This window comes from Balaenoptera musculus, chromosome 7 (genome assembly GCF_009873245.2).
Source record: "Balaenoptera musculus isolate JJ_BM4_2016_0621 chromosome 7, mBalMus1.pri.v3, whole genome shotgun sequence".
NCBI classification, from domain to species: domain Eukaryota; kingdom Metazoa; phylum Chordata; class Mammalia; order Artiodactyla; family Balaenopteridae; genus Balaenoptera; species Balaenoptera musculus.
Genome location: NC_045791.1, coordinates 64,832,534 through 64,860,254, shown reverse-complemented (window position 1 = coordinate 64,860,254; position 27,721 = coordinate 64,832,534). Strand labels below are relative to the sequence as shown.

Genomic DNA, 27,721 nt, shown 5'->3' with positions numbered 1-27,721 from the left:
AAAGTAGAAAAGCAATAATAAGCGCTTAACGACTTTTTTATAATCTGGCAACTGACATTTTTATAAAATAGAAATTTAAAAATTATATTCCTTACACTGTATTATTACAATTGACACACGTTTATTATTATGTCTGTCTTCCCACCCCTATCAGCTTGATCCTTAACAGTTTCATCTGGATGGTCTTGAATTAAAAACTCAGACATCTAAAAGATTGAATTGTTCTGCTAATACCGTAAGTATCATTTGCTATAATAAAAGTATCCTGCTTATTTAAATGACTAGAAGCAATAGGAGAACATTCCCAACACAGATGGAACAATCACTTAGTGCTATAAGTAATACAATACTGAAATCCAATATGCAGAAGCAGTTTGCATGCCATTCACCCACCCTCATTCACCAAAGTGGTAGATTTTTCAAACTTTACAATGCAGCATTACTTATCATTCATTAAATCAGCTGCTATTCTTCCTTGTTATAAATGTCAGAAATTATTTCCGAATGGTACCAACTTTTCTTGATGAATGTTGCATAATTAAAACAAACGGGAAATAGATGTTTAGGAAGAAAAAGTATAGCAGTTCCTCGTAGAAGGAAAGAAATCTACTATAGAATTCTACAAGTTAGAACACTACAGATGGAGTCCCATTTTTTAATTACAACCTGGAACTTACATTATGAATAATTCAAAAACATATGAAAGTATGTGTTTTCTCCAGATTGTAAGTAATCCAAGCTGGCACATGAACTCAGTCTTTTATATTCACTGCTGGTCTCTGCAAAAATATGACACAGACTTACTACATCCCTCACATGGAAACATGTATGTATATTTTCATGGGAATACTGGAACTTAGATACTTAAGATTATATTTGTACCAAAGTGAGATGAGAAACTTCCACAGAAGGCTAGAAGCATTGTATTTACAGCTAGACTACATATTTATAGCACTTTTAGGCCTATTTTTTATCGTGGTAAAATATACAAAACTCACAGGCATTAAATGCATTAACATTGTTGCACAACCATTCTTATAGTATTGAATAAAACGGGAGCCCAAACTGCTTTAATCTACAATTACCTAATCTGATAATTACAAATGGTCAATGGACCGGCATTATTTTAACTACTCTTGTCAATCAATTACAGGGAATCCTGACATGACTGTTAAGACTCCTGGAACAACCAGACATATCTAAGAATCCTCAGCCTGTTTGGCTGATTGTCCAAATAAACATTGATTTCTTGATACTGTTCTGTAAGTGTCTCCTGATTATGTTTTCCCCTTAAAATCAGATTCTTTACTTAACTTTTGGGACCTAGTGGGATGTCATAATCTGAGTAATGATTTGCATTTAACCTATCCACCATTCATAATCCAACATTCATAATCTTGCTATGACATTTGCTACATATTCCATACGGGGTGTGTGTGTGTGTGTGTGTGTGTGTGTGTCTGTGTGTGTGTGTGTGTTTAAGATCATGGACACCATAATGACAATCATGCTTTCAAATGTAATGGCCTTCCACTTGTGTTAACTGATGGGTTTGGACATCATCTTTTAAAAATGTGTATTATTGGACTTCCCTGGTGGCGCAGTGGTTAAGAATCTGCCTGCCAATGCAGGGCACATGGGTTCGAGCCCTGGTCTGGGAAGATCCCACATGCCGCAGAGCAACTAAGCCTGTGTGCCACAACTACTGAGCCTGCGCTCTACAGCCCGCGAACAACAACTACTGAGCCCACGTGCCGCAACTACTGAAGCCCGTGCCCCTAGAGCCCGTGCTCTGCAACAAGAGAAGCCACCGCAATAAGAAGCCCGTGCACCACAACAAAGAGTAGCCCCCATTCACCGCAACTAGAGAAAGTCTGAGCAGAGCAACAAAGACACAACCCAGACAAAAATAAATAAATAAAATATTAAATTACTTTAAAAAATGTGTATTATTGTAATGCTCAGCAGGCTAAATTATGAAAACTTGGCATGGTTTTTTTGACAACCATTAATCTGATCCTAAGAAATACACAAAAGTCAGTAAAACAAATGTTTCTTGGAACAACTAACATAATGAAAATAAAAAATGTGGCATGTCCTTGTTTAGAATTTACATATATTTAGTAGAACAACACAAAATACTTGAGAAGTCCTGAATCATTTCTGGAGTTTTTCCAAATCCTGTTAACTATTCTTCTGAATACAATAGTTTTATCCAAAGCAAAAGGTGTATAGTTAGGGAATATTTCTCTGTTTATTTTATATTTGAGGGCTTGTTTTTTCTTTTATGCAGGCATTAAAGTACACATTTGTTTCTTATTTCCTGTCAGGCTTTTACTTTAAAAAATTTATTTCTAACATCTTGTAACACCCACAGTATTTCATTCTCTTAATATTTTATAAATATTAACCTTTCATTTACTTCTGAATTTTGAGTGTGAAGTCTTACATACACAATATTATATGGGTTTTGATTAAGGAACAGCTAATAATGTTTAGACATTTTCAGTTACCTCTTCCATGGCTAGAATAAAGAACAGAACACTACAAAGTACTCTCTGCTCACATACCCACTACTCACTTTTCCAGCAAATAAAGAGAATGACTTTTTCTGTCTGCCTAATAGCATATGCCTTTTAGTTTGTGTAGTACTGCTATTGATAGGGGGAACAGATTGTTCCAATTCCTGGTTTCTCAATGCAGTATCACATATTTGTCATGTGGGTACCCCCTTCTTCAAATGCTGTTTTCTAGTTTGCTTTATAGGTAATCATTGAATGGCATTCCATTTACTAAAACTTTCCTTTAGAATATGTTTCCTAGTTCTAGATCCTTTTCCTTCCTTGGTTTTCTTTTATGCTTATTTATTTAAATTAGTCTCTAAGAATAATTTAAAGTGACTCACTCTTAGTTGATCTTAAAATACACACACAAATACACACACATCCTCTACAAATCAATTAGATCTTCCATTTATAGTGTTTTTGTGTTGTTCATATACACTTAGTATCACAGACCTGAAAAGCATCCTCCAAAGAAGATTTGTTTTTGAAAGTCACTGGTAATCTCTACAGACACAGCATAAATGAATGTCCATGGGAAGACATCATATCCCCTCTTTTAGAATTTAAGACAAAAATGAATAAGATAATAATGAATTTAAGAATTAACTGGAAAAGAAGAGTCAACTTACAGCTCAAAGTGGAAAAAAATAGCAGAATTCTCTTTTCTACTGAAAACTTATAATGATGGTGGAATTAATTTCACTAAAGAAGTAAAGGTCTAGCTTTGTGTCCAAAGATTATCCAATAGTGCACATCATAAGTCCTTTCTAAATCCCAGGCCTGGTCCTCAGGTAGAGACGGGAAAGCATAAAAAACTGGAATGAGGAAAAAATGACCAGTGACTACCAACATATATCTCCTCACCCAGGCCTTATCTGTGACCTCTAAATCTGTGTATCTAACTACATGCCTGAAATATTTGTGAAAAGTACTTCTTGTTTAAAAACACACTTATAGGGCTTCCCTGGTGGCGCAGTGGTTGAGAGTCTGCCTGCCAATGAGGGGGACACGGGTTCGAGCCCTGGTCTGGGAGGATCCCACATGCCGCGGAGCAACTAGGCCCGTGAGCCACAATTGCTGAGCCTGCGCGTCTGGAGCCTGTGCTCCGCAACAAGAGAGGCCACGATAGTGAGAGGCCCGCACACCGCGATGAAGAGTGGCCCCCGCTTGCCGCAACTAGAGAAAGCCCTCGCATAGAAACGAAGACCCAACACAGCCATAAATAAATAAATAAACAAATACTTTAAAAAAAAAACACACACTTATAATATTCATAATATTTATATCACTAGCTCTTATGCCAGTGAGTGGTATTCATACTTGTATATGCTATAAGAGAGAAATTTAGGAGCATTCTCAGCACATCTTTTGATTTCATTCCTCACATACCATTTATTATACATCCTGTTGGTTTTGTTTAGTATATGTATCTTAAAGCTGTACACATCTCTCAGAACATGTTCTTTTAATCCAAGCCATTTTAGCTTAGACTGCTGCAATTGCCCCTTAGCTGCTGTGTCTGCATCCATTACTGTACCCTCCTCATGCTATCTTTCCCAACACTGAGCTGAATCAATACTTTCAAAATGCAATTAGATCGTTTGCTCAGTTCACCTTCATAAGGAAACCCATATCTTGCTTTTTCTCGACTTATGCACTGCTATTGTCTCATCTCCACCAACTCCTCACCAAGACCTCAATCTCTAGTCACAGTGGTTTTCCTCCAGTTTCTTAAAGATGCTGAGCTTCCTCTCTCCAAAAGTCACATGCCCATTCTGTTTTCTCTGACTGAATCCCACATTCCTTACATTCCACACTAGATCCATTCCCCATTGCACATGCTCTCATTCTGCTTGTACCTTTCCTTCATGGCACTTAAGATAGTTTGCAACGATAAGTATTATGGGTTGAATTGTGTTCTCCAAAAAGATATGTTGAAGTCCTAACCCTCAGTATCTCAGAATGACCTTATTTGGAAATAGGGTCTTTGTAGATGTAATTATTTAAGACGATTAAGATGGAATAGGTTGGGCTTTTAATCCAATAATGACCTGTGTTTTCATAAGAAAAGAAGCAAAGACACCCAGGGAGAATGTCAGTTGAAGACAGAGACATATACACACAGAAACAAAGACATCACATGAAGATGAAGGCAGATATTGAAGTTCTGCTGCCACAAGCCAAGGAACGCCTGAAGCTACCATGGGCTAGAAGAGACAAGGAACAGCCGTCCCCTAGAGATTCAGAGGGAGCATGGCTTTGCCAATATCTTGATTTCCTACTTCTAGCCTCGAACTGTGATAGAATAAACTCTGTTGTTATAAGTCACCCAGTTTGTGGTTCTGTGTTATGGGAGTTCAAGGGACCTAATACAACACACTTAGTGATAACACCTACCTTCCCTGCTAGACCATAAGTTTTATGAGGGCAGAGAACTTGTGTGCTTTTAGTCACTATTACATTTCTAGCACCTAACCCACAATAGGTACTTATAACTTTACCCACATAAAACACTTGTCAATATTTGGTTTCAATACAAAATATATAAAATTCTCAGTGCTTTCTGAAAGCAACTTAAACACTGATTTAATAATACTTTATGTACTATTGAAATTGACATAAAAACCAAAATAAGTTTGATATACCCCAAAGTATATAAACTATAAATCAGTTTTAATAAATAGAGTGAAATTTTACTGAATGAGGGGGGCAGGTTTTTCATTCAGCATTTTACACATAGTTTTAAATGTTATATTAATATTCAGTGCAAAGTTGAGGTTCCTATTGGTGTAGAGAATTTATCTCAATAGGCTCCATTTTTCCAGGTCCTGATGCAGTGCTCAGCACATTGTAAGGTTTAAATCTGACTCAATCTCTGATGACTATTCAAATAGCATTTCAAAAGAATACAATCAGAAAACCATAAATTAATGCTGTGGGGAAAGATGTACTTCACAAGAATAGAAAGACTGCCTATCTCATGACATAATATAAATATGCAATAATGAAAAATAGATTAAAACTACAAATAGTATACTTATTTCCAGATCTGCTATTATCACTGCACTCTATCAATAAACTTGACATGTGAGAGACAGGCTCCCATAGCGAATATGAGTTCTTGCTCTGGAGACAGATTACCTGAATTTGAATGACACTTACAAGTCAGATAAAAATCAGAATACCTTCCAAACAGGGTTGCTGCGAAGATTAAATGTGTTAATTCAAACAAATTGCTTGGAAATGTGTCTAGAACATACTATGTATAAACTGATGCTTAATTGTAAAACAACAGGGGACATCAAGTGTGTGATGTTTCAAAACGTCCAAGCCAAAAAAATTTTCAGTCTTTCTTTAAAAATTATATTGTCCTTGGCTATAATAAAATTTTTCATTTCATTCAACTCTTTTCCTTATACTAATCCAGTCTCTGAATTTGTTTGATAGCACAATCCTATTAACAAAAGTCTTTCAAGCTAATATACCAATACAAACATGCATTTCTACATAGTATAAAACATTATAAAAATAATTTAAAATGAGATAATCACAAATATAAAGATTATTTTTCATATTTCTACTTGTTCCCTATAAAGTATATTGCACACTTTCTAGGGTGCATGCACCCCACTATAGAGACCACTGTATTAGACAGTTCTAGAAGCAAAGAACCAAGTCTTTAAATTGCCTTCCATTGTATTAATAGTGCCTAGTACAGAATCTGATACATAGAGGTAATCAATATGTATTACAGGAATACAGAAATAAATGAATACATGTACCTCAGAGAAGATAAATACTTTTTCAGGCATCACACATAATTATCCAGAAACTAAGTCTTAGTTAATTAGACAGAATAATTAGACAGGAACTTGGTCTTCAAATCCTAAATCCAATTCTCTTTGACTTATGTCAACTTGTCCATCTAGAAATATAGATGAAAGATATACAATTTATGCAAATATATGGACAATGTAATTATTAATGTAAATGCTGATAATGGAAAATAATGTGTTACTGAGATTAATATACAAATTTATAAGGTATTTTACTAGAAAATTGTCAGCATTCTAAATTTTGATCCTAAGTACCTAAATATTTTAAAAAATTATCTGATAGTGTTGTTAAAAATAGAAAGAAAAATATTTAATCTGGAAAGTAGCTTTTCTAAATGATTCTAAATAAAATTAGACATGAAATAAATGTCTGGGGAAATAGAACAAAATTTCAAGAGTATTTTATATGTGTATATATGATATTTACTTTCTAATTTTTCTAAAATTTCAAAATTGACAGAAATTAACAGCAGTGTATATTTGTCTGTTCCTTCTGTCTATGTCATTATCTATTATCTACCTACTTATGTGCCAATCATCTATTCATTGTTCTTGATAACAAGAAATTAAATTTATAGAAAAATAAAATCCATTAAAATCCAAATACTCAATTGTGAAATCAATGACAACTACCCTCTTTTTAAATATTTACTATAATTAAAAATAATAGTCTACCCTTTTCCTTGGACTCTGAAATTATAAAAATATCTGTAGGGTGTTCATGTTTGTAGCTAACGAAATTGATCGAGTAATTATGACACTTTTTATCTTACCAATAATTACAACTCTTCTCTGCAGAATGTCTATTATTATCTCTTATTTTATTTACTATTTGTTGTCTTCCATTTGAAATTCTATTTTCCTATCTCTCCACTTAAGATGTTGTCATCCTCTCCTTGAGGATGACTTTCAACTGGCTCAAGCAAGGAGAATAGGTGTGATTCCACACCCTGATGACTAAGCAACTACTAGAGAAGAAAGGGAAAATCATCAGATCGTGTTACTACCCTGCTTAATTCATATTTGATGAATAAATACATGAGTCCATTTGCCAATTTTTAATGAGAGATAATTGCTAAAATAAAAATCAAATCACTTAGCTTCCTATCTACTGGGAAAATGCAACCTTATTTTCACAGATAGTCTTCCTTCCAGTGAAAATCACAGCTTGTCCCTTTCTCCTTTTTTGTGAATCAATTTGCAAAACTAGCAATTTTTTAGCAGAAAATAAAGCAATGTATTTTCCTTTATATTTGTAGAGATCTCTGTCACACAGTTTGTCCCTCTGAATTTATATTAAAGTTAATGAATTCTAAATTCATTGTGTGCAATATTTGGCATGCAAGATAGATATCAGGGTTTATAGACAATAGCTCAACAAATTATGATTAAATGTGATTATTCTGTTCTTCAAATGTTTCTATACAAACTGTCTTTAATAGTTTGTATTTTCAATTTAGCAAAGTATTCACTACTGATTCTCTAACAAACCTATATAATTATGTGACATAAAATTAAAATTTGTAATATAAAAGCTACAATATATGCTCCCCTGGGAATACTTGTATACTTACTTTTGGAAATGTATATTTGATTTCTAATTTGAGATACCTTGTTATTATGTATAGATTTAATCATAAACAGTTTTAAAGGAAGAATGTAGAATATGTATTTTGCAAATAATATATAAAATTGGCATTGTATACTTAACTGACCTTTCAGTTATAGTATTCTTTGTAAAACGGAAGTGCTTATAGCATTACTGTTATAAAAATTTATATAAATAGTTACCAATTATTGTGGTTGTGACTGTAACACAACTTAAGACAAAATTAGGCTGAACCATTCATAAGCTTTCATAATCTCTGGCAAGATCACAGATTCTCTTCAATTCTTCATAAGTAAAATGGAGGTAATAATGGTACCTGCCTGATTAAAAATCATATGCTTTTTATATTACAAATACATATTTAGGGGCTTCCCTGGTGGTGCAGTGGTTGAGAGTCTGCCTGCCGATGCAGGGGACACGGGTTCTAGCCCTGGTCTGGGATGATCCCACATGCCGCGGAGCAACTGGGCCCGTGAGCCACAATTACTGAGCCTGCGCGTCTGGAGCCTGTGCTCCGCAACAAGAGAGGCCGCGATAGTGAGAGGCCCGCGCACTGCGATGAAGAGTGGCCCCCACTTGCCGCAACTAGAGAAAGCCCTCGCACAGAAACGAAGACCCAACACAGCCATAAATAAATAAATAAATAAATAAATAAATAAATAAACCCAAAGTTTAAAAATAAAAACAAAAACAAATACAAATACATATTTATATAAAATATGAACTTAAAAGAAATGTGATGTAGGGATATGCTATTATCTTGTGAGTCTCCACTCTAAGGATACTACTTATTATCAGTTTTACTTCTAGCCATACAGTTTTTGTTTCTAGCTTCTGTTTTGTAATGAACTAGGTTGACTTCCTTTATTCTCTATATCAAAAAGTTATTATAATGTTTTCTCAGCATAAAGACATTGTTAATCTTTAAAAATGTTCCTATTCTCTTCAGATCCCAGATACCCCAGAAGAGCTTATAACAACATTTAATTTGAAAACACACACACACACAGTTTAGTTAGTCTTGGACCAAACAGGTGAGGATGGAGTAGAAAGTTCTTTACAAATCATACCAAAGGGCTGCTCAGAGGCTCCTTTCTGTTCACACATCACAGGGTACTTTTCTCATTGCCCCTCCCATCCCCTGTTCCTCTCCTCTGCAGCATGCCAGCAATTAAGGGAAAATAAATTTAGAAGCACCAGCATTTCACCAAAAAATATATTAAAAGGCTTCAGATCCTTTCATTTTCTTGTACACTCCCTGAAAATAATCTTCTGATAAAGATGGGAGGATAACCTACACATTATGAACTGTCTAAAGCTGAAAGCCAACCCTCTACAAACGTGTGCTGCAAAGCCCAGCGATTAGAAAATGTACAGCTTCTCTTATCTTATTCCTATAAATGAAAAACCCAATAATACAGGCTGGAAAAGGATGGTGCTCTTTCAGCTATAAACGACTTGCAAATAATTTATTATCTGCTTTAGTTTGAGAACTTTTATTACTCTTAATAGTTCGTAAATAGAAGATTGCAAACACTAGGAATGAACAAAGCTGGGGGTAGAAATTGCAAAGTGAATTGAAAATATAAAAAAAAATCTTAAGCCCTGAATTTTACTAAAACCATATATTTTACTAAATAATCTCTTTTCTTCTGCCTTTGCGCGCTATATAATACATATAAAAACAAAAACATACCATCTGACACTTAAATTATTTAATCTAATTAACTAGCTTCTGTTCAGTTACCTATAAGAAGAAAAAGGAACATGAAATTGTCTTCATTGAACACAACTAATAAGCAAACAAATGGACAATAATGCAAATTAAAACAATTAGAGAGATGAAAGAAAAAAGCATTATTGAGAATAAAACTATGATATTTGGGGGAAATAGTTAAGGATTTATATATAGATTTCCTAATTCTGAATCTCTATAACTGGGCATAGTCATATATTTATTCTAGGATATGAGAATGAGGTGTTCATTATTTCTGTGCTAAACTAAATGAAATGGAATAGACATGGACATACATATGTTAAATCTCAGTGTTCATATCCATTTAGATCTACAGTGTTCACAAGACAGCTATGAATTAAAAACAACACCAAACCAAAAGACAACCCTCAGAATGGGAGAAAATATTTGCAAATGAAGCAACTGACAAAGGATTAATCTCCAAAATTTACAAGCAGCTCATGCAGCTCAATAACAAAAAAACAAACAACCCAATCCAAAAATGGGCAGAAGACCTAAATAGACATTTCTCCAAAGAAGATATACAGATGGCCAGCAAACACATGAAAGAATGCTCAACATCATTAACCATTAGAGAAATGCAAATCAAAACTACAATGAGATACCATCTCACACCGGTCAGAATGGCCATCATCAAAACATCTAGAAACAATAAATGCTGGAGAGGGTGTGGAGAAAAGGGAACACTCTTGCACTGTTGGTGGGAATGTAAACTGATACAGCCACTGGGGAGAACAGTATGGAGGTTCCTTAAAAAACTACAAATAGAACTACCATACGACCCAGCAATCCCACTACTGGGCATATATCCTGAGAAAACCATAATTCAAAAAGAGTCATGTACCAAAATGTTCATTGCAGCTCTATTTACAATAGCCAGGACATGGAAGCAACCTAAGTGTCCATCATCAGTTGAATGGATAAAGAAGATGTGGCACATATATGCAATGGAATATTACTCAGCCATAAAAAGAAACGAAATGGAGTTATTTGTAGTGAGGTGGATGGAGTTAGAGTCTGTCATACAGAGTGAAGTAAGTCAGAAAGAGAAAAACAAATATAGTATGCTAACACATATATATGGACTCTAAGGGAAAATAAAGGTCATGAGGAACCTAGTGGCAAGATGGGAATAAAGACACAGATCTACTAGAGAATGGACTTGAAGATATGGGGAGGGGGAGGGGTAAGATGTGACAGGGTGAGAGAGTGGCATAGACATATATACACTACCAAAGGTAAAATAGATAGCTAGTGGGAAGCAGCCGCATAGCACAGGGAGATCAGCTCGGTGCTTTGTGACCACCTAGAGGGGTGGGATAGGGAGGGTGGGAGGGAGGGAGATGCAAGAGGGAAGAGATATGGGAACATATGTATATGTATAACTGATTCACTTTGTTATAAAGCAGAAACTAACACACCATTGTAAAGCAATTATACTCCAATAAAGATGTTAAAAAAAAAAAAAAAAGCAACACAGATGGCCTCCATAAGTTCTAAAAACTAAGTCTTCTTATTTGTAAATGGCAATTGTAATAATACCAAATTAAAGAGTTTCTGAAATAATTAAATGAAATATTTTATATAAGTTTTAGCACTGGACCTGAGAGAATAAGTGCTCAGAAATTGAAAACTTTCATTAAATGAGTTGATTTCTTCCTAGGATTTGAAAATACAATTTGAAAACATGTTTTAGATAAGATTAATCATAGATATTGAGATGATTTATCAAAACTATATTAAATAACTGACTCAATCACACAACTGCAATTGTAGAAATTGATTCTGATGGTATCATAATAACATTACAAATAAAAATTCTAAACAATGATAAACATGGATTACATGTATGAAATCCCATACATGTAAGCAATAACTTAAGAATACCTATGCAAAATTTATAAATAAAATATGTAATTGAATTTGAATCTCAAAGGTAATTGAGGTATATCATCTGATTTAATAAGAATGTAATTATGATATATGATTTTATTTATAAATCCAAGCTATCAATGTTAAATCTTTGATATACTTTTCATAAAAGTACATAGTATCACCCTGCATTTCATAAAGCTATTTACCTTTACAGCTTTTATTTTGTACCTGATGTTTATCTGTTTACTAGCTCAACCATTTGCTTTGCTACTCAACACAATGATTAAAAACACAGCATACATGGAAAACTATTAAATACTATGAAATGCATTATTACCACTACTTTCTACATGAATTAATATATTCAAAGCATGGCTGAAAAGGGAATCGGCCAAGTTAAGTAGATTGTCTCATGAGGCTGAACCTAGAACTAGAATTTTTTCTGCTTAAGAAATAAAATCTTACATTTTCATACCATCTATAGATGTTGTACTCTATTAAATTTTAAGATTACATCCGTTAACTATTTTCTAACTAAACTTTTATTCTAATTTCGTTTTCCTTTACAATGAAACAAATGCATTTTTGTTAGCTTTCCAGAGGATCTATTTGAGGGCAGGGGTGGGAGGAGGAGGAGTGTTGGCAGAGAACCTAAGAAAGGATGAGAACAGGGCCTCATCTCTCATACTAAGTATGAATGTGTGACATCCGAACATCCTTCTGGAACAAGACCATTGATACCAAGCCAGATGCAGTTTACCTTAGAACAGTGAGAGTCATCTGGTGGCTCTTAGGAAAGCTAGATTCCTGGACCCAACCACTGATATTAAGATTTAGTAGCTATGAAGTGAAGTCCAGGATTTTGTTATTTTCTAAATCTTCAGGTGATAATTATGATCATCTAGTTTGGTATCTGTATGCCAGAGAACTTCAGTTTTCCTGCATAGGATAAACTAGGCAATCCACTCATAGGCCATATATAGATGCTAAATTGTATGATCAATTCTCTGGACTGTTTTTCTTTGGAATCCCTAAAGCACCTATACTCTCTATTATTCATTTGGTATCTCTCATGTTCTGTCTGAAAAGCACAAGTCCATGTACTGGCTTTGAAAAGGAGGAAGGACAAGTCTTCTTTAAGTATCAGTAATGGTAAAAATAATAACTTTAATTATGTACCAGTCACTGAAGTAGAGAATTCCCTTATATTATTTTATCCTTAGAGCAATCCTGTTCACATGTATCCATTTCAAAGCATTTCAGCAGAAATTATGTATAATTTATGTAATATGTTTAAAATAACACTTGGTGTATAGCAAAATGAATTACAATTTTTGTTATCTGTAGATATAGATATAGAAACAGAACCTGGGAGGTTAAATAACTGGCCCAGGTTACAAAGCCAGAATTTAAACCTAGGTCTCTCTAGTTCCAGAGGCTGAACCCCTTCCATAAAAAGGAAGGAGAATGATGGGAAGCAAAGGAGAGAGTGAAACACTGTCAAAATTCTCTAGATGTAAAACCCAGCAAAATGTTTCACATCCTTGGGAAAAAAAAACTACAGTTCTACAGTTGTCCTAATTCTAGTCAGGTTTCTCAGCTAAAAATAACCAAAATTAACTCATTAAATGAAGCATAAAATACATTTATTGGAAGAGTATTAGGTAGCTGACAGATTCAAAGGTGACCCTGTTGAATGAGGCTTGTCCAGGAACCAAAACTGGCAATGCTTGGGCAAAATTCTGCCACTAAAATAGTCAACTTGGAGCAATGCAGCTGGCTCTTCAGCCCCAGGAACTTTTCACTGACAAGGCTTGCCTGGTATGTGGCCAGTGGAAACTCACTGTGGCTCCCTTCACCTCTTTACTGTACTGCAGCTGCCTCAGGGGATCTCCAATGGACCCTGTGCCTTTGCATCCTCCTGCCTCTGAATATCCCTTCTTCCATGATGTGGCTAAACTCAAACTGCCAAAAGGTGGGGAGAAAGAATAACTACATTTCTTTTATCACTGCGTATAATAGGACTTAGGGTTGTTGAAAAAATAGCAAAGTAGCACATTAAACACATCATCCATAGATACCATTCTCATAAGAATCAACAAATTCTAAAGGAATGTAGGTTTTAAGACAGGATAGACAATGGGGAATCAATTCAGGCAGATTCCTGTCACTCTGGAGGTTTCTGTATTTAGCAGAATGCCCATATAGATTATCATCCAAATCAGAATAACTCTAAGAGTTAAAGGCAGTACCATGCCAGGACAACAATCTAAACTGGGATTATCCCAGGCAAACCCGAATGTACCATCATCTAATTATTTAAATTGATATACATTCATATATTAGCCTATATTCTTCTTTACTGCTTAAGAAGAACTAATGACCTTTCTTTCCCTCTCTTCCTTCCTTCCTTTTTCCTTTCTTCCTCCCTCCCTCTCTCTCTCTCTCTCTCTCTCTCCTCTATTTATTTTTAATTCCTAGGATTATGGCCATACAGAGGAACTTTGACCACTGAGTTGCTTCAGATTTCTCAAAATCTTACCAGTATTATTTTCAGATCTCTGATATTATATTCAGTGGCTGAGGTAGGGGGAAGAGGAGTTCTTAATTGCTTTTCAAATAAATAATTGTTTTGCTCTCTGGACATGGCCAGAACTATTAGTAGAATTCTATGTACTTCCTGAGAAACAAACATGCAGACAGGCTGAAACTGGAAAAACAATATGCTCTCTGATTTTCTAGACTACAGTGGGGGTGTAGCAAGAGAGTAGTTAGAGAGAAAGAGGAAGAGAAGGAAGGCGGGGAGGCGGGGGGCAGAGAGAGAGAGACAGAGAGAGAGAGAGCATACCTGTGCATCATTTTGCTGTGTGTGTACATGTCTATTTTGCCTGTGTCCAAGAATAGATATTGCACTTATTTTATGTAGGGTACTGAGAGAAAAGAGAGAAGACTTTCTCACATGACCTATAGTTTCTGTAGTTGACATAATTGTATTGGCACTTTATTAATAAGTCAAAATAGTTGGCATGTTTAATGCCTAGAAGGTGAATAATTACTCAGACTATAGCATATCTGAACTGAATTATTGATATAGTATTTTAATTACAGTAATTTAACATTATAAGTAAACAATATCTTCTGTCTCTAGTTTTTTTCTTACATCATCAAATTATGCTTACAGCTATGCTAGGCACTGTACAAAGAGGATCAATTTGTTTTGATTCATTATTATTGTTATTATTACTATTACTACTATTTACTTCACTAACCCTTTATTGTGGAATAATATGGTAACAGATTGTCTTAAATGTGGCTCTCCAGGACAGCAATATGTACCATGAAACATCTGAAATTTTATTAATATTATTCTACCTAAAAAACGTCTTGTGAGTTTTTGAGTAGTAGCATATATCATAATATCGACTCCTCTAAGTCTGATCCATAAAAAAATTGCATCTTTCATGTTGTATCAATAATTTCACAGCGATTAGTAACACAAGCAGAACAGTTTGTGTTATTTTATGCAATGTGTGCGTTTTCCCTAAGAAATCTAATCCCAATTTCTGTGGAGGAAATTCCATAAAATTTTAATAAAACTGGGAAATTTGAGTCTCAGATATTTTTTAACTATTCTGCAGTATCACATGTGGCAATTATGAAACTAAGGTTTAGATTTCACAATTTCACATATTTTTTATTTTGTGTTATAGCTATTCTTGTTTTAACAAATGGTCATCACCATCCACTTTTATTTTGCTTAATAATGTAGTCCATGAAAATGTCAATCAAATTTAATTATAAATTAACTATGACAATTAATTATAAAATAACTATGACATAAATTGGGCATCAAGAATCATAAATCTAGTATGTTGAAGGTACTCAGAAGAAACCAAAAATATCCACTTCAAGAGTGAAAACTGACACTTTTACAGCCAAGAGTGATAATCTAGTAAGGCATGGTTTCACACCAACTCTATGCTACCTCCGTATTACTATACGTATCACATGTGACTGAGGTAGAGAATGGCCAAGAATAATTACTTGGGGAAGTACACAAATAAAATATATAGCAAATACATCACATCTATTTTGCATTTCCATATTGACTTCTTGGTCAGTAAAATTTTAAAGTGACTTTTAGTTAGTAAAACTGTGGTAACCCTATGGTTGACAAATTTATTAATGCATGATTATTTACTATACCTGTGTATACAAGAGCAAGAGGAAATGTTACGCCGCCCCCTAGTGTAAATATTAATTTTGTAATACCAGAACTGCAGTGATCCAAGACATTGCAAGGGAATCACAGCTACTGAAATCATTCTTGAAGAGAATTAAAAGAAATTCTAAGCTCTCCTAAAGAGCCAGCTTCCTAGGAGTACAGAGTATAGCTCCACGAACTTTATGAGACAAAAGAATGTCTTATATCTTATGGTTTCCATAAGATTTTCATTTCTTTATCTACTGTAATATCTAGGGCCCAATCCCTCCTCTAAGGGAGGAGATTTTTATGAATCTTGGGTGGAGATAAATATGTAAGGAGTGCCATAGGTAAACAGGAAAAAAAAAAGGAAACATTGATATTATTCAATACTAAAAGTGTCCAAATTATGTAAATTTATACATATTGAATTGAATAGATGAGATTCTAGATATGAATGTTCCAGTATGAAATATTGCCAATAGCTACCCTCATTTATTGGGAGTTTATTAGGTTCAAACCTTGTGCAAATTACTTTACTTGCACATCTCATTTGATGTGCAAAACTGTTTTCTAGGTAGGTATTATTTATCACCTCTATTTAAGGATAATATAACTGATAGAAAGGTGAACTTGACCAAGGTCATAAAGCTAGTGACCACTTGTGGTAGACTTCTCTTGTCTGATCAGTTACCTCTTTCTCTTACTAACATAAACCTGATTTTATTGAGCTTAGCAATGTGCCTGGCTTAATTAATCATGTTCCCATTCTTCCCTGCACTTAGGAGTGGTCCTATGACACAACTCCAGCAGAAGAGATATAAGCAACACTGTTGAGTGGGACTTCTTAAAAAAAAAAAGAACATTCAACTTTTTGTCCTTCCTCTTTACGCATTTTTTCTAGCTTAGAATGTAGATGTGATGGCTGGAGCACTAACCACCTTACAACTGTAGGAAAAATACAAATAAAATCAGAGTCTTTAGTCTTGACATTATCAAGCCACTTAATGTCAAAAAATATCTAGTTGCATATTTCTGTTACGCTAAAAATTTGATATAAAATACTATATAGGTACAGAGTTGATATTTGGGATCCTGGTTACGAAAAGTTTTACTCACTATTGATACAGAGGTCTATTTAGGATTTGGGCCCAGGTCCATCTGGTTATAAAGTGTGCTTTCAACCACTGTGTAAGTATGACAGTAAATATTTTGACAAAGGCATGCTAAACTGGATGCAAGAACACAATCTTGAGTGAAAGTAGTCATTCTCTTCCCTACTATGAAGGAACTTTGTCTCATTTCAGCAAAGAGAGGTGATTTGCTAAATATCAGATTTTGAAGGAAGTACCACAAAGATTATTGTATTCCGCTGACACTTCCTTGGAGGCCACTAGACAATGTCACTTGAGACCTTTCATTAAACAAGGAGAGAATCCATATTTTATCCCATCTTTCTGTCCTTGACCACTTGTAAGTAAAATCATTTAGTTCAAACCGCTCATCATTAAATCCCCTCCTTCTTTGTAACTGGTCTCACTTCCTCCTCAGTTACTTATTGTCCAAAACTTCCCTGCTTTCCATAATCCAAAGTGTTTGGCAATTTCCTAAATTCTCTCCAAACAAAATTTGCTTGCTCCACATCAAATTCTTTAGGTGTTTCCTATCTGAAGGACACAAACAAGGCAATTTGGATGGGTTAACCTGTGTATCACTGTTAATACACTGATCTTCCCCACCTGCCCCCCGCCCCCAGGGGCTGAATATGGGAGGAAATCTGTGCACTAGAACTAACCATGCCCCTCTGGCATGATAATTCAGCAAGGGTCAGGAGAAAGCTCTCAGGCTCACAATAGGGCTGTGCATAATTCAGTCCCATAGGAGGCGTCTAAGATGACCCCGAGAACTCTGAGCGCTCCCCAATAGAGTGAGCCTGCACTCCAGAGCCCATGAGACACAACTACTGAGCCCGTGTGCCACAACTACTGAGCCTGCACTCTAGAGACTCCTCCTCTCTGTCGTGGTTCACCACTCCACTGCTACCACTGCCTGCACTGGGATTATCGGAACCAGTTTTATCCTACCCTGTATCCCCAGTAATGTCAGTTGCCACAGGAAGTCCAGAATTCCCAAATTTTTCTTCATTTTCTGGACTTCAATCTCCATGAGATTATGTTACAACCTCTTTTATGACAAAATTCTCTATATTCCTACATGTCCTAAAACACTTGGACTGTGTCTTGAATTCAGAAGTGTCCCTTATCAATGAAATCTCTATAGCTTTAGACTTTTCGCTGAAGTTTTACTTCAGCATTTTGCGCCAACTGAAGTTTGTCTCTCTTGAAAAGCCTTTCCCCTGTATCTCTCTCAAGAGATAGGGGACTGTTTTATCTCCCCAGAGTCCTCATAAGAATGTGCCAGTGCAGGGCACATGTCCTCCATGCTCCACCTTGGTAATCTTCAACCATTCTCCTTCCCTCCCTCATCCCTAAGACTCCCCGGCTTTGGGTCTCATTTCCTTGAAATTCTCTGATGGGTTTGCCTCCCTTTTCTTTGCAACCATCCATGTCATATCTGAGAAAGAAAAAAGCGGCCCCTGGGAACTGTCAGCTATGAACTTGTCTAGATCAAAAAGTAAGGCATGGGGCTTTCCTGGTGGCGCAGTGGGTAAGAATCCGCCTGCCAATGCAGGGGACAAGGGTTCGAGCCCTGGTCCGGGAAGATCTCACATGTCACGGAGCAACGAAGCCTCTGCGCCACAACTACTGAAGTCCGCATGCCTAGAGCCCACGAGCCACAACTACTGAGCCCATGTGCCACAACTACTAAGCCTGCACTCTAGAGCCCATGAGACACAACTACTGAGCCCGTGTGCCACAACTACTGAGCCTGCACTCTAGAGCCCGTGAGCCACAACTACTGAAGCCTGCGAGCCTAGAGTCCGTGCTCTGCGACAAGAGAAGCCACCGCAATGAGAAGCCCACACACCGCGACGGAGAGTAGTCCCCGCTCACCGCAAGTAGAGGAAGCCCGTGTGCAGCAATGCAGACCCAATGTAGCCAAAAATTAAATAAATAAATAAATAGGAAAAAAAAGTAAGGTATGGCTCTGTTATCAAAGATAAACAGTTTCACAGTCCCCTAACATCAGACAAGGTCATTGATGAGCATGAAGGAAGCAGGAAAAAATAAGACCACTTCACAATCATGTTTGGGGACAGACAAAAACAAACTTACTGTTTTTGTTATGAAACATCCCCATCTGCCAGCCAACATGAGCAAAAGCTGCTTCTCTACCAACTACAGCTTTGCCCCCACTCCATTCCTCTTGCCTCCTAGAGAAAAAGCACTAAAATAACCAATTGTAGAATGGCCCTTCTTTCTCACAGGATAATCCAGAATAAAACAATGTTTCAATAAACTCCACAAAATCACCTTACACAATCCCAAAACCTATAAAACTCTCTTTTATTTCCTCTTCATGAGATGCATCAAGGTTCCCCATGGTGTGCAGTTTATCTTGTTCCAACAAGTACCAATAGGTCCAACTTGGTTCAACTAGAGCTCTGTTCCTGGTGGTTTCTGGCTGGTGGTTACTGACACCATTCTGTGTATTTTTCATGAAAACATTTTTGTTTTGTAAAATTTAAGTCCTTCACTTTACATAGCCACCCATTAAAGCCAACTTTCTTAAATTTGGGTTACCAAATTGTACACTTTTGATATTAAGTTTAAAAATATTTTCTCTCATTTAAAGATAGCCTGATTTTCTTCAAGTACAATAAATGTATGTATGATTAGCTATTGGTGCTGAACAGATAAGAATAACTATATTTTACAGTTTTATAAAAGTTTTTTGGGGAGGAACCAGGGAGATTGATTGAGAGATACATAGTAATCCAGGCAAATATTTAAAATAAAGTTATTATACATTCCTTTATAAAACAACAAAAACATTCCACATTAAGGTCTATCAATTTTAACCCTAAATAGTTTAACAATGTCAATTTCACCTATTTCCAATTAAATCCAATTGGAATTAGATATGATTTATATTTCAAATACTGAGTTGTCTTATTGTAAAAGAGATGTAATAACTGATCCTCAGTGTACTGTTTGGGGTCTAGATCAACAGAACCAACAGGAGAGATGGAGAGAGAATTGGGGAGGTGGGGGGTGCGGGTGGAATACATGGAGAGGAAGGGGAGAGAGGGAGGAAAAGAGAGCTTTAAGGAATTGGGGATTGACTCTGATTGTGGGTTTGTGGGGCTTCTGTAGGACAGGTCAGTAGGCTAGAAACTCAGGGCAGGGTTTGATGCTGCAGTCATGAGGCAGAATTTCTTCTTCACCAAGGAATCTCAGTTTTTGCTCTTACAGTCTTTCAACTGATAGCATGAGATCCATCCACTTTATAGACGGTAATCTCCTTTGCTTGATGTCAACTGATTACAGACATTAACTATATCTACAAAATACCTTCAGAGCACCTAGATTAGTGTTCGTTTAAATAACTGGCTACTATTCTGGTTGACACATAAAACCAGTCATCACACTCAGCATAGCTCATTTTTCTAAAGCTATGTAAGTAAAAAGTGTTTTCTTATAATTTGAGTATGGCACTGTCATCATAAATATTTAAAACATTAAATGTACTTACATTTAGAAATGTACATAACTTTCTTCTAATGGTGCCAAACCATTATGAAAGAGTCCAGAGTACTACATCAGGTAATGGACTTTGTTATTTTGACAACTAGGATTGAGTTTTAATTATTTACTACCCCACTTTATCTTATACTGTGCTAGGAAGTGTACTGTAATACATTTATAAAATTAATGAAAACTTGCTAGTTGAAAACAACATCATAATATTGTATATATGTTAATAATTTTCTCAGAGGCAAAGGATAATTTGATGAGATAAAACAGATCAAATGGTTTCAGGGTAAGATTTTTAGAGAATAGAATTAATAAAATTATTAATATTGTAGTTTGCAATATAAAAAAGTGAAAAATAAATATAAAAATTTCTTTATGAATTTTGGCTGCAGTATACCACAGATTAAAACTGCTATTTTTTTCTCTCTGGAAGGATTACTCAAACTCCTAATTACAACAATTGCCTACAATAGTAATATCTCAGTTATACAGGATCGCTGAGAAAATTATTTCAACACTGTATTATGATTACATTTATTAAAAAGTATGATTTCCCCTATGTATAATACTTTCAAAAAACTATTTTCTAAGTATGTTACATGAACTAAACATGTTTACCGAAAGTATAAAGACTAAAATTACATTCAAAATTAATTTTTAAAAAGACCAAAAACAACAAGAAATTACTAAAAACACCTGTGGTCTGAGCGAAAGTCTGCAATTTTAAAATGCAAAAATGCATCATCCTCAAATCCACGTTTCTGAATTATAATTATTATGATAGGTCATAATATCCTAGATATATGATCTGGAAAATACTGTTAAGCAGTTCAACCAATACATAATAAACAGTATAGAAACATACAAACATGCAGAAAACTTTTTGGAAGACTACTGTCTATCTAGAAGTTGGTACCATGAAGGGTAGAATGACGAAAATGTTTCTGTCTCCCCGTACATAAAATTTGGTTCTCGGACTAAACAAGAAGTGGAAAATTCAAGTGCCTTCATTGGTCAGGAAGGTATTATAAATAAGTGAAAACTTATATAACAGTAAAAAATAGTATAGACAGTAGCAAACTGTGAAGTGTATTCCCCTTTGAATGGCATTTAAGCCCAAATACTGTAAAACACAGTGCACACTAAACAAACTACTTCTGCAGCCTGAATTTGGTCCTGAATACAAATACAACTATATGAAACCTTTGGATTAGTGGTCTCCAACGCTCTTGTTGATCTGTATTTTCAGCAAAAACGTAATAGCAGTCATCAATAAACTAGAAAATATTGGTGCATAATTGAAAAGGAAAGACAAGATAGTATGTCACTATTTGACTTTCAACTATCAAAAATAACTTAAATAATATTTGATAAACTAAAAAAGATATGTTAGAATCACAGATGTTACTTGACAACATTTGCCTTAAAATACTGCTTACATTTTTGAGTAGGTCATAATATCAGTATTTCAATCTTATTTTCCTTACTCCAATAATGTGTTCTGAAAACACACATGTTGTAAAGTTTTGCTAGAATAAAAAACAAGAATAGCAAATAATATATGTCACCTTAGGTTTAGGAAAGTGAGACACAAGATGGTCTTTAATACTGAATGTATAATAATGTAAAAGAAACTTGGAAAAGTATATAACTGATTACATGACCAAATTTATAAAGTGGGGAAATTTAGCCATATATTATTCACCCTAACCCACCCTCACCCCTGACCTTTCTTGAGGATATTAATCTAACAATGATAACATTTCAGCAGCACTAATTCAACAACTTGTTTCTTTAGTCTTATGCACAACCCTAAATGTGCCACATAAATGGGTTTTAGTGAGTGGAGAAACCTTTTAAATTATATACTGTAGGAGATAAAGAAATGTGTAAGGGAATGACATGAAAAATACTGTTATATTAGATAATGATAATTAGAACAAAAGTCCATATAGTATATTTCAAAAACCTACCTAATTTTAGTGAGTTCCTGGATACACAAGGGAAAAAACCCAGAATTTTTTCATACTTTCTAAATGAATACATATGAAAATATCTTGAGTGACAAGAAATCTGCAAACTTGTCAAAATATGTGAATATTTTTTCAACATATTCAAAATGAACGGAGCATCCATGAATACACCTTAACATAATATTTAGTGCGCAATACTTAGCACAAAGCCTGTGGTGCCTAGAATAGTGCTTTGCAATTAAAGCATCTCAATAAATCTGAACGAACTAAATAACAAATATGTTGACAACTGATTAATAAATCAATACATCTTTTCTTGCCAAACCTGGTACTTAATATTTTGGAAATGGAGGACAGCCTTCAGGAACAGGGCTTAGGCAAGACAAAAATTATTGATGTTCGCATATTGGAGGATAAGAAATAAAATAAACTTGAATTCAAATTATTCTGTGAGTCTGGCACTATTTCTCCACACCTAAAGGCAAGTGGCAAAGTAGAGTGCCTTCAAACAATAGATGACACCAATACCATCTCTTTATCTGTATCTATATTATCATACCAATTTCTATGGATTCCCTAATTTAGTATATAACTTGTAAAGGAAATATGGCTAGAGTCAGGAAATATGGCTAGAGTCTGCATTATAATACTGACTCACTGCCTGACCTCAAATCAGCACTCCTTCTTTTTGAATTTCATAGTCTTTAAACACATAATACTCTTGTGAAATATAAAAATGCTGACCAACTAACAGAAGTAATAAACAAATTAGTAATGATTTCCAAAGTTCCACAAACTCCAAATTCCATATTAAAAGTGGTTAAATATATATTTAAATTCTGCCTTAAAGTATATATAAAATATTTTAATATTTTGTATTAAAACTTTAAAAATATATAATTAGGGCAAAAAAACTTTTGTGGCTCAACTGCAAAACATAAATATAACAAAATGTCTCTATCTAATAAACAGATGCATACACAATGGTGGTTTGGGATAATCTAAGGAAAAACAATAAGAATACATGGATTGTAAACTTTATTCATTGTCATTAAACCACGTAACTTATTCAGACATATTCTGGAGCACTAATAAAATATTAGCTTATTTCTAATAAGAATTAAAGCTATATCACACATATGATGCTATTTATAACAGAAATCATCGCAAGTAGAGTGAACTTTCTCTTTGATGGTAAGACCTTGCAAAATGGAGATTTGCGTATTTTCAGTTAAAATTGTGAAAAGGAATATATTTAAAAGCCCAGGAATAGGATCAAGATTAACAGTAGGCTTAATCTTTAAGTATCCTTAAAATTTTATTGTGTGAGTGACATAATATGATCTATGGAAAGGTCTGTACATTTTGATAATATCCTCAGTATGAGTAGCAGGACTACATTCTGGATTTAGGACTAAAGCGATTAACCAAGGTCAGTAAACAATGAGTTTTATTCTGTAAGTAAATTTATTCTATAGGTAACTTCTAATTCTTGAAAGAACACTGTATTAACAGTTACAGCCTATCTTAAATCAGTTCAATAATTTTAAAGACTAGAAAATGTTTTAAAAATATGAATTTTAAAAATGTTCAGAATATCCATTAGTTATCCAGTGGTTGAAAACTAATTGGAATTTCTTTGGAAAAATCCCTCAATGGATTTTATGTTTTAAGTTGTGCTCTCCTGAAATAAGAAAAAAAAAAAAAAAACCACTCACTAAAATTCTTTTAACTTAATACACATTTCAAAATGCAAAAATGTGATGATGTCTTCAAAGGCAAAGTTCACAATATGTCAAAATCAAATAGACAAGAAAGTAAAAAAGATCTCATAATTACTACTCTATAAAACTGGGATTAAAAACATGACAACCATAAATCCTTACTTGAAAATATTCAAATTGTGGAATATATATATTTTTAAGATAATATTTGTGTTTCTTATTAAGGTTGCTATTTCTGAGAAGTTTCAGGTTCAGCTTTCTGTTTTTAGCTTATAGTAAGTTTTAGCTTATAATAAATCTTCATAGCATCCTACTTGCTGTAAAAAATACATTTTTAGATAAGTATAGAAAATTATTTAATTAAAAAATTCATTTATGAATCTATTTAGAATTTCTTCTGTTATAGACAGGCATAAATCTCATTCTCTTCAATAACAAAATCATCAAAAGACATAGAAAACCCACACATGACATATATTACTTTTTAAAGTAATAGTCTCAAATATAGTGGAACCATATATGAAAAATCTACATCATTTCAGTCAGTGTAAATCTCTTGCACAGGAAACACTAACTTGGGCAGTTTGTAAACACAATCTTGAAGGATTAGCTATGAAGTCCCTATAAGTCCTTTTACCATAAATAAAATATGATAGGAACTATTTCTAAGACTTTTTATCCCAGTTTGTTGCTTCTGACATTTGCATATGTTTATATTTATTCATCTCATTTAGGTAGCTGCTCTTTAACACCTATTTTAATTTGAAGATTAAACTGGCAGATCTACAGTTTAACCTACCTTTTGTCAATATGAGTGATAAAGAACTAATCAACTTCAAACAGACAACAAACATCCTTAAGCAAGTTCAATGATTTATGGAAGCCCAAGGTTGACTTAAGAATCAAGATTACCAGAATTTTAACAAGTTGAGGTTTGGCAAATAAACATTTTTTTTCTATGAACTTTATTCTGTGGCTTTATTACCTACACCATTATTATAACTATGGAGATGAGATCTTGTTCAGTCAATAAGTTTGCCTTTTCTCATAAGTGAAACTTGATTTAAAAAACAAACCAGTGCACACTTTTTTCAAAATGAAGCGTTTCCCCTCCCCCAAATTACCTTCACATATAGTTGACTTCTCTAAGTCTAGCCAGAACATTTTCCATAATTACCTTAGCCTGTGCCTATTGCTCTGTATAGTACTCCACTAAGGAAGACCACAGAAGAGTATTTTCTTTGATCAACAACAACAGTAAACAATCTTATCCAGGACAATAATAAAAGCGATAAATTAACCCTACTTCTTTGAGTCTTAAATGAGCTGAGAGGAGGATGTCCAAGAGATTCAAGGGAAAAAAGAAAATAATCAAATGAATCACATCAATGTCAGAATTCACTTAAAACTTCAGAAGAGAACTTTTCATTCTTGGAAGACAGATGCACAGCACATTTAGAAAAAAATTTATGTAGAATCATATTTTAAGATATATAAAGAAAATAGATTAAGAATACTGTATTTACTTTTGGACTAATTGAGTCTGTCCTTAAACTTCTACTCTACCTATTCAGAGCTCAGTAATCACTTTGTTAAAAAGGGGGGAGGGGGTGCTGCTTGCTAATAGACCCAGACTTTATTGATGCATACATTTGCATATTACCACCTTACTCGGCTCTACTCTGTTTGCAGTACTTAGCCTAATGAGCCTTCTCTCTACTTCCCTTTTTCGTTATTGGGTGTATAGTGCTCAGGAGATACCAAGACTTGGGAGTCAGTTCTGCAGGGAGGTTTTGTAGCTAAGAGGGGGTATGAAAGAAAAAGTAAGGGCCATCACCCTGTACTATCTCAATGCTCAGCACATCTCTCACCAATCAGGAGTCCCTTTCCTACTAGAATGCTGAAAGAGAAGCTCGGTGGTCCAGTGAGAACCTCCCAGGACCGCACGGGCTCTGTTTGTCTAGCACGTTTTTCCTTGTGGCTCTGACTGTGTCAGAGTGCCCACCCGTCACACTTATCTCCAACCTCTTTTGAGTGAATAGCTTAAAGCTGACGGCATGGGGTTCTGGAGTCACTCAGTTAAGCTTTGTACTGACAACTTCTCACTGGAGAAGTTTGCTGCCAGCCCTTCCGGAGACAGCCGGAACACAAACTCCTTCTGAGACCATCACTCAGTCCCGCCACTTGCCCCGCACCACCAGTCACATGGCCCCCCGCCTCCACGAGAGACATCCACACATCCTCATTACCTTCAGCTTCCTAAAGCGACAGAGGCTATAGGGTCACTTGGGGTTAGGGTTATTTTCTTTTCTTTCTTAAGAGTTCCTGTTGACATAATTTGTTTCAAATAAAGAGAAACCGTGGTAATCTTCACCAGGACGGAGTGAGGTGGAGGGTCCCGAGCGTTGGGAAAGTGTCAACCAAAGCCATGGATCTCAGCTTCCCTGAGACTCCTGCCTTTTTCTACACCAAATTCTCACCCCACGCCCACAAGACAAATAAATGAATATATTATAAACCAAATTGAATTGTGACACCCCCAAACCCTCACAGTAACCTCAATCCTCCAAATGTCCCCTTAAACAGGAGACAGAGAGAGAGAGAGAGAGAGAGAGGAAAACAGAAGCGATTACCAGAGTTTTGTTCCCGTTCTTGCTGAGAGGGCCCCGGAAAACTCCCTTTATGTTGCGAAAGTGTCCGTTGCTGAGATGCGTGGAGCTGATGACAATGTAGTAACACTCCATGGAGCAGCCGCCTCCTCCTCCACCGCAGCCGCCGCTTCCAGGCACCCCGCGCCCGCAGCCGCAGCGCGCCGGGGCCCGGGGAGGGTGGGCTAGGAACCGGCCGCGAGGGCGAACCACCGCCTCTCTCGCACGTCCGCCGGAGACAGGCTCACTACGCGCCTCTGCCGTGCGCGCCGAGGTTCCTCCGCCTCCGCATGCTCGCCGCGCTGTCCGTCTCAGGCTCTGTTTCTCTCCTAATTCGCCTTAGGGCGATTCGCCCCGCGGGAGGATCCCGGGCTGGGAGGGGCCGGCCAGGCAGCCGGGAGTGGAGCGCCAGTCAATGCCGGCGGCGCGGCCGAGCGGAGCCGGGCAGCGGGAGCCGCCCGAGCGGCAGCGGCGGTGGCGGCGGCGGCGGCAGCAGCATCCCCCGCTCTCGGTGCCAGCACTCGGAGTTGCTGCTGCTGGCAGGCATGAGTGTTATTATATTGAGCGGCGTTGCCGGTCCATTGCACTGAGCCAATGGCAGGGAGCCACTGGGCTGATACTGAGAGCTGTCAGAGGAGTACATCTGTCACCCGCGGCCTCCCTCCGCCCTCCCCCGCCGCCGCCGGGACCCACGGCAGCGCCGGTCTGGGCGCGAGTGGGAGCGTGCGGCGAGCGGGACGCCCCCCAGCGCAGCGCCGCGGCGGCAGAGGGCCAGGGACTCGAAGGCCACCGCGAGCGGGCGGCAGAGCGGCCCGAGACCGAAAAGTGGGAGACTCCTGTAAGGTGGGGGCGGAGGGGAAAATGTAGAGACACG

General features: G+C 36.1%; 1 protein-coding gene across 1 annotated transcript in view; it reads right to left on the bottom strand.

The window, feature by feature from the left end:
* ZNF804A (zinc finger protein 804A) overlaps window positions 1-27,066 on the bottom strand; it is a 305,324-nt gene extending 278,258 nt beyond the window's left edge. Inside the window, 1 exon segment of the mRNA XM_036857047.1 lies at window positions 26,833-27,066. Coding sequence (XP_036712942.1) covers window positions 26,833-26,943 — 111 coding nt within the window. The 5' untranslated portion in view covers window positions 26,944-27,066.
* Window positions 27,067-27,721: the final 655 nt, after the last annotated feature.